The 13,265-nt window shown below is 35.2% G+C and overlaps 1 protein-coding gene across 1 annotated transcript in view; it reads left to right on the top strand.

The window, feature by feature from the left end:
• LOC133605420 (mannosyl-oligosaccharide 1,2-alpha-mannosidase IA) overlaps positions 1–13,265 on the top strand; it is a 458,157-nt gene that overhangs the window by 418,712 nt on the left and 26,180 nt on the right. Inside the window, exon 8 of the mRNA XM_061958737.2 lies at positions 3,409–3,524. Coding sequence (XP_061814721.2) covers positions 3,409–3,524 — 116 coding nt within the window. The remainder of the gene's footprint in view (positions 1–3,408; positions 3,525–13,265) is intronic.

Here is a 13,265-nt window from a genome sequence, read left to right as displayed (position 1 = left end):
TTCCACTTCTATGGCTATCATCACTAATTCCACTTCTCTGGCTATCATCACTAATTCCACTTCTATGGCTATCATCACTAATTCCACTTCTATGGCTATCATCACTAATTCCACTTCTATGGCTATCATCACCAATTCCACTTCTATGGCTATCATCACTAATTCCACTTCTATGGCTATCATCACCAATTCCACTTCTATGGCTATCATCACCAATTCCACTTCTATGGCTATCATCACTAATTCCACTTCTATGGCTATCATCACTAATTCCACTTCTATGGCTATCATCACTAATTCCACTTCTATGGCTATCATCACTAATTCCACTTCTATGGCTATCATCACTAATTCCACTTCTATGGCTATCATCACTAATTCCACTTCTATGGCTATCATCACTAATTCCACTTCTCTGGCTATCATCACTAATTCCACTTCTATGGCTATCATCACTAATTCCACTTCTCTGGCTATCATCACTAATTCCACTTCTATGGCTATCATCACTAATTCCACTTCTATGACTATCATCACTAATTCCACTTCTATGGCTATCATCACTAATTCCACTTCTATGGCTATCATCACTAATTCCACTTCTCTGGCTATCATCACTAATTCCACTTCTATGGCTATCATCACTAATTCCACTTCTATGGCTATCATCACTAATTCCACTTCTATGGCTATCATCACTAATTCCACTTCTATGGCTATCATCACTAATTCCACTTCTATGGCTATCATCACTAATTCCACTTCTATGGCTATCATCACTAATTCCACTTCTATGGCTATCATCACTAATTCCACTTCTATGGCTATCATCACTAATTCCACTTCTATGGCTATCATCACTAATTCCACTTCTATGGCTATCATCACTAATTCCACTTCTCTGGCTATCATCACTAATTCCACTTCTATGGCTATCATCACCAATTCCACTTCTATGGCTATCATCACCAATTCCACTTCTATGGCTATCATCACTAATTCCACTTCTCTGGCTATCATCACTAATTCCACTTCTCTGGCTATCATCACCAATTCCACTTCTATGGCTATCATCACTAATTCCACTTCTCTGGCTATCATCACTAATTCCACTTCTATGGCTATCATCACTAATTCCACTTCTATGGCTATCATCACTAATTCCACTTCTATGGCTATCATCACTAATTCCACTTCTATGGCTATCATCACTAATTCCACTTCTATGGCTATCATCACTAATTCCACTTCTATGGCTATCATCACTAATTCCACTTCTCTGGCTATCATCACCAATTCCACTTCTATGGCTATCATCACTAATTCCACTTCTCTGGCTATCATCACTAATTCCACTTCTCTGGCTATCATCACCAATTCCACTTCTATGGCTATCATCACTAATTCCACTTCTCTGGCTATCATCACTAATTCCACTTCTATGGCTATCATCACTAATTCCACTTCTATGGCTATCATCACTAATTCCACTTCTATGGCTATCATCACCAATTCCACTTCTATGGCTATCATCACTAATTCCACTTCTACGGCTATCATCACTAATTCCACTTCTATGGCTATCATCACTAATTCCACTTCTATGGCTATCATCACCAATTCCACTTCTATGGCTATCATCGCTAATTCCACTTCTATGGCTATCATCACCAATTCCACTTCTATGGCTATCATCACTAATTCCACTTCTATGGCTATCATCACTAATTCCACTTCTCTGGCTATCATCACTAATTCCACTTCTACGGCTATCATCACTCATTCCACTTCTATGGCTATCATCACTAATTCCACTTCTATGGCTATCATCACTAATTCCACTTCTATGGCTATCATCACTAATTCCACTTCTATGGCTATCACCACTAATTCCACTTCTATGGCTATCATCACTAATTCCACTTCTATGGCTATCATCACTAATTCCACTTCTCTGGCTATCATCACTAATTCCACTTCTATGGCTATCATTGCTAATTCCACTTCTATGGCTATCATCACTTATTCCACTTCTATGGCTATCATCACTAATTCCACTTCTATGGCTATCATCACTAATTCCACTTCTATGGCTACCATCACTAATTCCACTTCTATGGCTATCATCACTAATTCCACTTCTATGGCTATCATCACTAATTCCACTTCTATGGCTATCATCACTAATTCCACTTCTATGGCTATCATCGCTAATTCCACTTCTATGGCTATCATCACTAATTCCACTTCTATGGCTATCATCACTAATTCCACTTCTATGGCTATCATCACTAATTCCACTTCTCTGGCTATCATCACTAATTCCACTTCTATGGCTATCATCACTAATTCCACTTCTATGGCTATCATCACTAATTCCACTTCTATAGCTATCATCACTAATTCCACTTCTACGGCTATCATCACTAATTCCACTTCTATGGCTATCATCACTAATTCCACTTCTATGGCTATCATCACTAATTCCACTTCTATGGCTATCATCACTAATTCCACTTCTACGGCTATCATCACTAATTCCACTTCTACGGCTATCATCACTAATTCCACTTCTATGGCTATCATCACTAATTCCACTTCTATGGCTATCATCACTAATTCCACTTTTATGGCTATCATCACTAATTCCACTTCTATGGCTATCATCACTAATTCCACTTCTATGGCTATCATCACTAATTCCACTTCTATGGCTATCATCACTAATTCCACTTCTATGGCTATCATTCCTAATTCTACTTCTATGGCTATCATTGCTAATTCCACTTCTATGGCTATCATCACTAATTCCACTTCTATGACTATCATCACTAATTCCACTTCTATGGCTATCATCACTAATTCCACTTCTATGGCTATCATCACTAATTCCACTTCTCTGGCTATCATCACTAATTCCACTTTTATGGCTATCATCACTAATTCCACTTCTATGGCTATCATCACTAATTCCACTTCTATGGCTATCATCACTAATTCCACTTCTATGGCTATCATCACATTGTTTTTTCACGATGACGTCACCAAAAAAGTCCCAGGAATAAAAAGTGATTTGCTTCCCTTGCTGGCTCGGATGTGTTTTGATTGGTTTCCCTGCTCCATCGAAAGTCTTTTCAGCGCTCGCTATTTACGGCGCCGCGGAGGCCGCCGCCCTCGTCTGAAGCCACTGAGCCGTCCGTCAATTGCTTCTCGCTTATTAATGTCTGCCTTCAAAGCTGCGCCGCTCTGGGCTTATTGAAATGATAATAAATTCAATTACTCTGGAAAATTGGATCCTTCCGATTTGACCAGGAAAGACGTGAAAGTGATCAGGCGGCGAGGGGGGGGGGGTCTAATTGCAGACTTGTGTACGTCACAGGACCTCTTAAGACTCTGGTCCTCTTCCAGATCACGTCTCCATCGGCGGCCTGGGGGACAGTTTCTACGAGTACCTGATCAAGTCCTACCTGATGTCGGACAAGACGGACGAGGACGCCAAGAGGATGTACTACAGCGCCTTGGAGGTACCACTCCTTACTGCCGATATTATCTTACGATAAATGCCTTTAAAATGTAATATCGGAAATGATCGGTATCGGTTTCAAAAAGTAAAATGTATGACTTTTTAAAAGGCATAGGGAGAAGTACAGAGCAGTCATACTTGCAAATCCTCCCCATTTTCCCGGGAGACTCCCGAATTTCAGTGCCCCTCCCGACAATCTCCCGGGGCAACCATTCTCCCGATTTCCACCCAGACAACAATATTGGGGGCGTGCCTTAAAGGCACTGCCTTTGAGTGCCGGCCCAGTCACTTAATATCTACGGCTTTTCACACACTAAAGTGAATGCCATTCATACTTGGTCAACAGCCATACAGGTCACACTGAGGGTGGCCGTATAAACAACTTTAACACTGTTACAAATATGTGTGAACCCACACCAAACAAGAATGACAAACACATTTCGGCAGAACATCCGCACCGTAACACAACATAAACACAACAGAACAAATACCCAGAATCCCTTGCAGCACTAACTCTTCCGGGACGCTACAATATACACCCCCCCCCCCCCCCCTACCCTCTACCCCTGCCCCCACCTCAACCTCCTCATGCTCTCTCAGGGAGGGCATGTCCCAAATTCCAAGCTGCTGTTTTGAGGCATGTTAAAAAAAAATAATGCACTTTGTGACTTCAATAATAAATATGGCAGTGCCATGTTGGCATTTTTTTTTTCTCCATAACTTGAGTTGATTTATTTTGGGGAAACCTTGGTGATGCATGGTCACCGTGGCAACCACAGAGATGTTATCCTCCTCAGTACACTGCAAAAAGTGAAATCTAAGTAAGATGAAATATGTCAAATAAGGCTGATATTTGCTTATTTTCTGTCTGATAAGATCATTCTTCTCACTAAGCAGATTTTATGTTAGAGTGTTTTACTTGTTTTAAGTGTTTTGGTCCTAAATGATCTCAGTAAGATATTACAGCTTGTTGCTGAGATTTGATGACCTATATTGAGTAAAACATGCTTGAAACTAGAATATCAAGTGTTGCAAAGCTGTGTCATCAACACTCACAAGTATAAAACTACTTTTTTAAAGTCATCATTTCTTATTTCAAGCATGAAATAAAAAAAAAATCATGATGCCGAGCGCATATCTTTATGTCAAGATTAGAGATGTCCGATAATATGGGACTGCCGATATTATCGGCCGATAAATGCTTTAAGATGTAATATCGGAAATTATCGGTACCGGTTTCAAAAAGTACAATTTATGACTTTTTTACGGACGTAGGGAGAAGTACAGAGCGCCAATAAACCTTGAAGGCACTGCCTTTGCGTGCCGGCCCAGTCACATAATATCTACGGCTTTTCACACACACACACAAGTGAATGCAAGGCATACTTGGTCAACAGCCATACAGGTCACACTGAGGGTGGCCGTATAAACAACTTTAACACTGTTACAAATATGCGCCACACTGTGAACCCACACCAAACAAGAATGGCAAACATTTCCGCACCGTAACACAACATAAACACAACAGAACAAATACCCAGAACCCCTTGCAGCACTAACTCTTCCGGGACGCTACAATATACACACCCCTCTACCCCCTACCCCTGCCCCCACCTCAACCTCCTCATGCTCTCTCAGGGAGAGCATGTCCCAAATTCCAAGCTGCTGTTTTGAGGCATGTTAAAAAAAAATAATGCACTTTGTGACTTCAATAATAAATATGGCAGTGCCATGTTGGCATTTTTTTTCCCCATAACTTGAGTTGATTTATTTGGGGAAAACCTTGTTACATTGTTTAATGCATCCAGCGGGGCATCATAACAAAATTAGGCATAATAATGTGTTCATTCCACCACTGTATATATCGGTATCGCTTGATATCGGAATCGGTAATTAAGAGTTGGACAATATCGGCAAAAAAGCCATTATCGGACATCTCTACTTGTTACGTCTACTATCTCCCACTTGAAACACTTTGTTACTCTCGGATGGGTTTTGGTGCACTTTTTGGACCAGAAAGTCACTTTCACACTTTTTTATTCTAACTATTTATCCTAACACAAAGACTATTAAACCAAACTGAAAGTACAAGAAAGCCAAAAGCAGTGAAAATGGTGTAAATGGTCAATAAAAAGAGAATACAACAAATCCTTTTCAACTTATATTCAATTGAATAGACTGCAAAGACAAGATATTTAACGTTCACATTATCTTGCAAATAATCATGAACTTAGAATTTAATGGCAGCAACACTTTGCAAAAAAAGGCATTTTTTTTTACCAGTGTGTTACATGGCCTTTCCTTTTAACAACACTCAGTAAAGGTTTGGAAACTGAGGAGACACATTTTTGAAGTGGAATTATTTCCCATTCTTGCTTGATGTACAGCTTAAGTTGTTCAACAGTCTCCCTTCTCATATTTTAGCCTTCACACATTTTCAATGGGAGACAGGTCTGGACTACAGACAGGCCAGTCTAGTACCCACACTCTTTTACTACAAAGCCACGCTGTTGTAACACGTGGCTTGGCATTGTCTTGCTGAAATAAGCAGGGGCGTCCATGATAACAACATATGTTGCTCCAAAACCTGTATGTACCTTTCAGCATGAATGGTACCTTCACAGATGTGTAAGTTACCCATGTCTTGGCCACTAACACACCCCCATACCATCACACATGCTGCCTTTTACACTTTGCACCTAGAACAGTCCGGATGGTTCTTTTCCTCTTTGGTCCGGAGGACACGGCGTCCACAGTTTCCAAAAACAATTTGAAATGTGGACTCGTCAGACCACAGAACACTTTTCCACTTTGTATCAGTCCACATTTTAGAACTCGGGAAAGTGTTTCTGGGTGTTGTTGATAAATGGCTTTGGCTTTGCTTAGTAGAGTTTTAACTTGCACTTACAGATGTAGCGACCAACTGTAGTTACTGACTGGTTTTCTGAAGTGTTCCTGAGCCCATGTGGTGATATCCTTTACACGCTGATGTGGCTTTTTGATGCAGTACCGCCTGAGGGATCCAAGGTGCGGTAATGTCATGGCTTACGTGCAGTGATTTCTCCAGATTCTCTTTACTTTTTGATGATATTACGGAGCGTAGATGGTGAAATCCCTAAATTCCTTGCAACAGCTGCTTGAGAAATGTTGTTCTTAAACAATTTTGCTCAGGCATTTGTTGACAAATTGGTGACCCTCGCCCCGTCCTTATTTGTGAACGACTGAGCATTTCATGGAAGCTGCTTTTATACCCAATCATGGCACTCACCTGTTCCCAATTAGCCTGTTCACTTGTGGGATGTTCCAAATAAGTCTTTCTCACTCTTTTTTACTACTTGTGCCAGCTTTTTTGAAACATGTTGCAGGCATCAAATTCTAAATGAGCTAATATTTGCAAAAAATAACAAAGTTTACCAGTTCGAACATGAAATACATACAAGTTATTTACAACGTACATTAAACTCATGTTACTACTACATTCTTAAACCATACACAAACCTCCAGCCAGGGGGCAGCACTTCTCAAATTAATCAACAAGCTCAACCAGGAAATAAGACCAAGTATATTGGTTGTTGTTTTAAGTCAGGGGTGGCCACACTTTTTGTGCAGGCCAGCTACTTTTAAATGTACCAAGTGGAGGGGAACATTCATATTTATCATTTATATTCAGGTTAACAAGTTAAAGGTGTTTAATTATAATACAAGCATTTTTAATTCCTTTCTTTCATGAAGACAAGAATATATGTTGGTATGATTGTGATGACTTGCATTGATTGGAATCAGACAGTAGTGATGATAACCTCCACATTTTCAAATGGAGGAGAAAAACACAAAATAAAATAAAATTAGAATAAATAAAATAAAACACAAAATAAAATAAAATAAAACATAAAAAACTTGCATTGATTGGAATCAGACAGTAGTGATGATAACCTCCACATTTTCAAATGGAGGAGAAAAACACAAAATAAAATAAAATAAAATAAATCTAAAAAAAAAAGAATAAAAAAATGAATAAAATAAAACACAAAATAAAATAAAACAAAACACAAAAAACTTGCATTGATTGGAATCAGACAGTAGTGATGATAACCTCCACATTTTCAAATGGAGGAGAAAAACACAAAATAAAATAAAATAAATCTTAAAAAAAAAGAATAAAAAAATAAATAAAATAAAACACAAAATAAAATAAAACAAAACACAAAAAACTTGCATTGATTGGAATCAGACAGTAGTGATGATAACCTCCACATTTTCAAATGCAGGAGAAAAACACAAAATAAAATAAAATACAATAAAATAAAATAAATTAAAAAAAGATAAATAAATAAAGAAAAGAAAAGAAAAAGAAATAAAATAAAACCCCCAAAAACTTGCATTGATTTGAATCAGACAGTAGTGATGATAACGTCCACATTTTCAAATGGAGAAAAACACCAAATTAAATAAAATTAAATAAAAAAAAATTAAAAAAACACAATATAAAATAAAATAAAACACAAAAACCATGGATTGATTGGAATCAGACAGTAGTGATGATAACGTTCACATTTTCAAATGGAGAAGGAAAACACAATAAAATAAAATAAAATAAATAAATAAATAAAATTAAAATAAAACACAAAATAAAATAAAACACAAAAAACTTGCATTGATTGGAATCAGACAGTAGTGATGATAACCTCCACATTTTCAAATGGAGGAGAAAAACACAAAATAAAATAAAATAAAATAAAATTAATCTAAAAAAAAAAGAATAAAAAATAAATAAAATAAAACACAAAATAAAATAAAATAAAACCCAAAAAACTTGCATTGATTGGAATCAGACAGTAGTGATGATAATGTCCACATTTTCAAATGCAGGAGAAAAACACAAAATAAAATAAAATACAATAAAATAAAATAAATTAAAAAAAGATAAATAAATAAAGAAAAGAAAAGAAAAATAAATAAAATAAAACCCCCAAAAACTTGCATTGATTTGAATCAGACAGTAGTGATGATAACGTCCACATTTTCAAATGGAGAAAAACACCAAATAAAATTAAATTAAATTAAATAAATTAAAAAAAAGAATAAATAAATAAATAAAATAAAACACAATATAAAATAAAATAAAACACAAAAACCATGGATTGATTGGAATCAGACAGTAGTGATGATAACGTCCACATTTTCAAATGGAGAAGGAAAACACAATAAAATTAAATAAAATAAAGAAATATAAAGCACAAAATAAAATAAAACACAAAAAACTTGCATTGATTGGAATCAGACAGTAGTGATGATAATGTCCACATTTTCAAATGGAGGAGAAAAACACAAAATAAAATAAAATAAATCTAAAAAAAAAAGAATAAAAAATAAAATAAAATAAAACACAAAAAACTTGCATTGATTGGAATCAGACAGTAGTGATGATAATGTCCACATTTTCAAATGGAGGAGAAAAACACATAATAAAATAAAATACAATAAAATAAAATAAATTAAAAAAAGATAAATAAATAAAGAAAAGAAAAGAAAAATAAATAAAATAAACCCCCCAAAAACTTGCATTGATTTGAATCAGACAGTAGTGATGATAACGTCCACATTTTCAAATGGAGAAAAACACCAAATAGAATAAAATTAAATTAAATAAATAAAAAAAAAGAATAAATAAAGAAATAAAATAAAACACAATATAAAATAAAATAAAACACAAAAACCATGGATTGATTGGAATCAGACAGTAGTGATGATAATGTCCACATTTTCAAATGCAGGAGAAAAACATAAAATAAAATAAAATAAAATAAAATAAAATAAAATAAATTAAAAAAAGATTAATAAAGAAAGAAAAGAAAAGAAAAATAAATAAAATAAAACCCCCAAAAACTTGCATTGATTTGAATCAGACAGTAGTGATGATAACGTCCACATTTTAACATGGAGAAAAACACCAAATAAAATAAAATAAAATAAATTTAAAAAAAGAATAAATAAAATAAAACACAATATAAAATAAAATAAAACACAAAAACCATGGATTGATTGGAATCAGACAGTAGTGATGATAACGTCCACATTTTCAAATGGAGAAAGAAAACACAATAAAATAAAATAAAATAAAATAAAAATAAAACACAAAATAAAATAAAACACAAAAAACTTGCATTGATTGGAATCAGACAGTAGTGATGATAATGTCCACATTTTCAAATGGAGGAGAAAAACACAAAATAAAATAAAATAAGATAAAATTAAAAATTAAAAAAAGATAAATAAATAAAGAAAAGAAAAGAAAAATAAATAAAATAAAACCCCCCAAAACTTGCATTGATTTGAATCAGACAGTAGTGATGATAACGTCCACATTTTCAAATGGAGAAAAACACCAAATAAAATAAAATTAAATTAAATAAATTTAAAAAAAGAATAAATAAATAAATAAAATAAAACACAATATAAAATAAAATAAAACACAAAAACCATGGATTGATTGGAATCAGACAGTAGTGATGATAACGTCCACATTTTCAAATGGAGAAGGAAAACACAATAAAATTAAATTAAATAAATAAATAAAATAAAATAAAAATAAAACACAAAATAAAATAAAACACAAAAAACTTGCATTGATTGGAATCAGACAGTAGTGATGATAATGTCCACATTTTCAAATGGAGGAGAAAAACACAAAATAAAATAAAATAAGATCAAATTAAAAATTAAAAAAAGATAAATAAATAAATAAAAGAAAACAAAAATAAATAAAATAAAACCCCCCAAAAAACTTGCATTGATTTGAATCAGACAGTAGTGATGATAACGTCCACATTTTCAAATGGAGAAAAACACCAAATAAAATAAAATAAAATAAATAAAAAAAAAGAATAAATAAATAAATAAAATAAAACACAATATAAAATAAAATAAAACACAAAAACCATGCATTGATTGGAATCAGACAGTAGTGATGATAACGTCCACATTTTCAAATGGAGGAGAAAAACACAATAAAATAAATAAAATAAAAATAAAACACAAAATTAAATCAAATAAAACACAAAAAACTTACATTGCTTGGAACCAGACAGTAGTGATGATAACGTCCACGCCAGCTTTCTGAGACTTATTTTGTTAGCGCAGGCAGGATGAAGCAGGGCTTTTATTGTGAAGACAGGAACTGTGCAGTCGGTCTTTAGAGTTTTGACAGCAGGTACGGCGCGAGAGTCTGTTGAAACAAAAAGTGTTTCTGGCCTTCCTGTCGGTCGTTTTTTCTTAATAATGATCTGGCAGCAGCCAGCGTCATCTCACAAGACCCTCGGGTGCCGTGTTTGTCAATCAGGTGACCAAAGTCACGTTTTGGTGAAGATAGATGATCGCTCATTTTTAGCTCTATTTTTTTAATGGCTGGCTGGCGATGGACTGACACACCCTCCACCATCCACCGCTAGTCTAAAACATGCTCGCATACATGAAGTACAGTTAGTTAGTTAGTACTGATAAATAATGAAGGACCTGACAATTTGCTCAACATGTCCAAAAAGGGGCGGGAAGAAGTTACCCTTATTGAAACTTACAATTCACTGCTACGCACACTTTCAGTTATTTCCTGTATACAACCTTACATAAATAAAATAATTCACATGCGTACAAATATCAACAAATGTCGTAGATAGTTGTGTATACCTGATTTAAAGTTAAAGTACCAATGATAGTCACACACACACACACTAGGTGTGGCGAAATTATTCTCTGCATTTGACCCATCACCCTTGATCACCCCCTGGGAGGTGAGGGGAGCCGTGAGCAGCAGCGGTGGCCGCGCCCAAGAATCATTTTTGGTGATTCAACCCCCAATTCCAAGCCTTGATGCTGAGTGCCAAGCAGGGAGGTAATGGCTCCCATTTTTATAGTCTTTGGTATGACTCGGCCGGGGTTTGAACTCACAACCTACCCATCTCAGGGCGGACACTCCAAAGTTCTACTTTGTAAACACCTGAAGATGAAATTGTTTCTTCAAACGGATCTTATTATTTCTAATCCGTTCTATCGTTGAATCCCAAATAGGATGAAAGTGATGTTTTGAAATGAAATGATTTGTGATTGGCGTAAACAAAGGAGTTGTGTTGTGTTTGGAGTCAGAACTAAAACAGGAATGGATGGTGGGGATCATGTCGGGAGCAAACACGTTCCCTCAGGCTGCAATTACAATTTCGAGGATGGAAAGAAAAGAAAAAATGGACGATCATTGAGATTTTCTCTCATCAGAGGGTCAAGTCAGCTGCTAATTACACAACGCTCGTTTACCCCGCGAATCGCTATTTAAACAGCTTTTGTGTGCTATCACATCACGCTTTAGGAGTGTGTGTGTGTGTGTGTGTGTGTGTGTGTGTGTGTGTGTGTGTGTGTGTGTGTGTGTGTGTGTGTGTTCTTGTATTTCTACCCTTCTTGAGACATCAGCAAGGCAAAGTACTGTCTACATGAGGACCGGTGAACAAGTTAGTTGGTCCCAATACGGAAAACCATCGCATCTAATAGAGAGCCAAATACAAGAGTCCGTGAACATTGCTCCAAAGTCAAAAGTCCAAAATCATTTTTCACAACAAGCTTTTTTATATGTGCATAGTATGTATATATTATTAATGTTGTAAATACACTTCTTTATAAATACAGAAAGGCTGGTCCTAAAGAGGTAGGCATTTTTCTCAGGTCTCAAGAAGGTAAGAAGTACAAGAACGTGTGTGTGTGTGTGTGTTCTTGTATTTCTACCCTTCTTGAGACATCAACAAGGAACTTTTTAATGCAAAATGGCGACATTTGTCATATACATTTCTGACTGTTTATCACAATATTGCCAATTTTTTTGTTGTTCTTGTAAAATACTGACATTTTCGAGTAAAATGATGACTTAAGTCATATTTTTGCCAAATTCCGATAATTGTTGTAATATTGCCACAATTACGACTATTTTCATAAAATTGCCAACATTTTAAGCTTTCCTTGTATAATTGCGACTGTTATTGATTAAAATTCCAACTTTTATCATAACATTGCACAAATGTTCAGTTTTTAATGTAAAATTTTGACTTGCGTTGAGTCAAATTCCGACTTTTATTATAATACCGCCAAAATTGAAAGTTTTTCTCGTGAAATTGTGACCTTTTTTCCTGTGAATTTCCAACAAATTTTTCACAACATTTTTTTTAAATATTTGCATAGTATGTATATATTATTCTTTATATATCTAGAAAGTCTGGTCCTAAAGAGGGAGGCATTTTTCTCAGGTCTCAAGAAGGTAACAAATACAAGGACTTACAAGTAAAGGACTTAAAAGTACCGTTTATATGAGGACCGGTGAACAAGTTTGTTGGTCCCAATACGGAAAACCATCGCATCTAATAGAAAGCCAAAAACTAGAGTCCGTGAACATTGCTCCAAAATCAAAAGTCCAAACTCATTTTTCACAACAAGCTTTTTTATATTTGCATAGTATGTATATATTATTAATGTTGTAAATATACTTATTTATATATCTAGAAAGGCTGGTCCGAAAGAGGTAGGCATTTTTCTCAGGTCTCAAGAAGGTAAGAAGTACAAGAACGTGTGTGTGTGTGTGTGTGTGTGTGTGTGTGTGTGTGTGTGTGTGTGTGTGTGTGTGTGTTCTTGTATTTCTACCCTTCTTGAGACATCAACAAGGAACTTTTTAATGCAAAACGGCGACATTTGTCATATACAATTCTGACTT

Source organism: Nerophis lumbriciformis, linkage group LG04, assembly GCF_033978685.3.
Source record: "Nerophis lumbriciformis linkage group LG04, RoL_Nlum_v2.1, whole genome shotgun sequence".
In the NCBI taxonomy this organism is placed as follows: Eukaryota; Metazoa; Chordata; class Actinopteri; order Syngnathiformes; family Syngnathidae; genus Nerophis; species Nerophis lumbriciformis.
The sequence above is the reverse complement of the archived record's forward strand: the minus strand, read 5'-3'. Positions and strand labels throughout refer to the sequence as shown.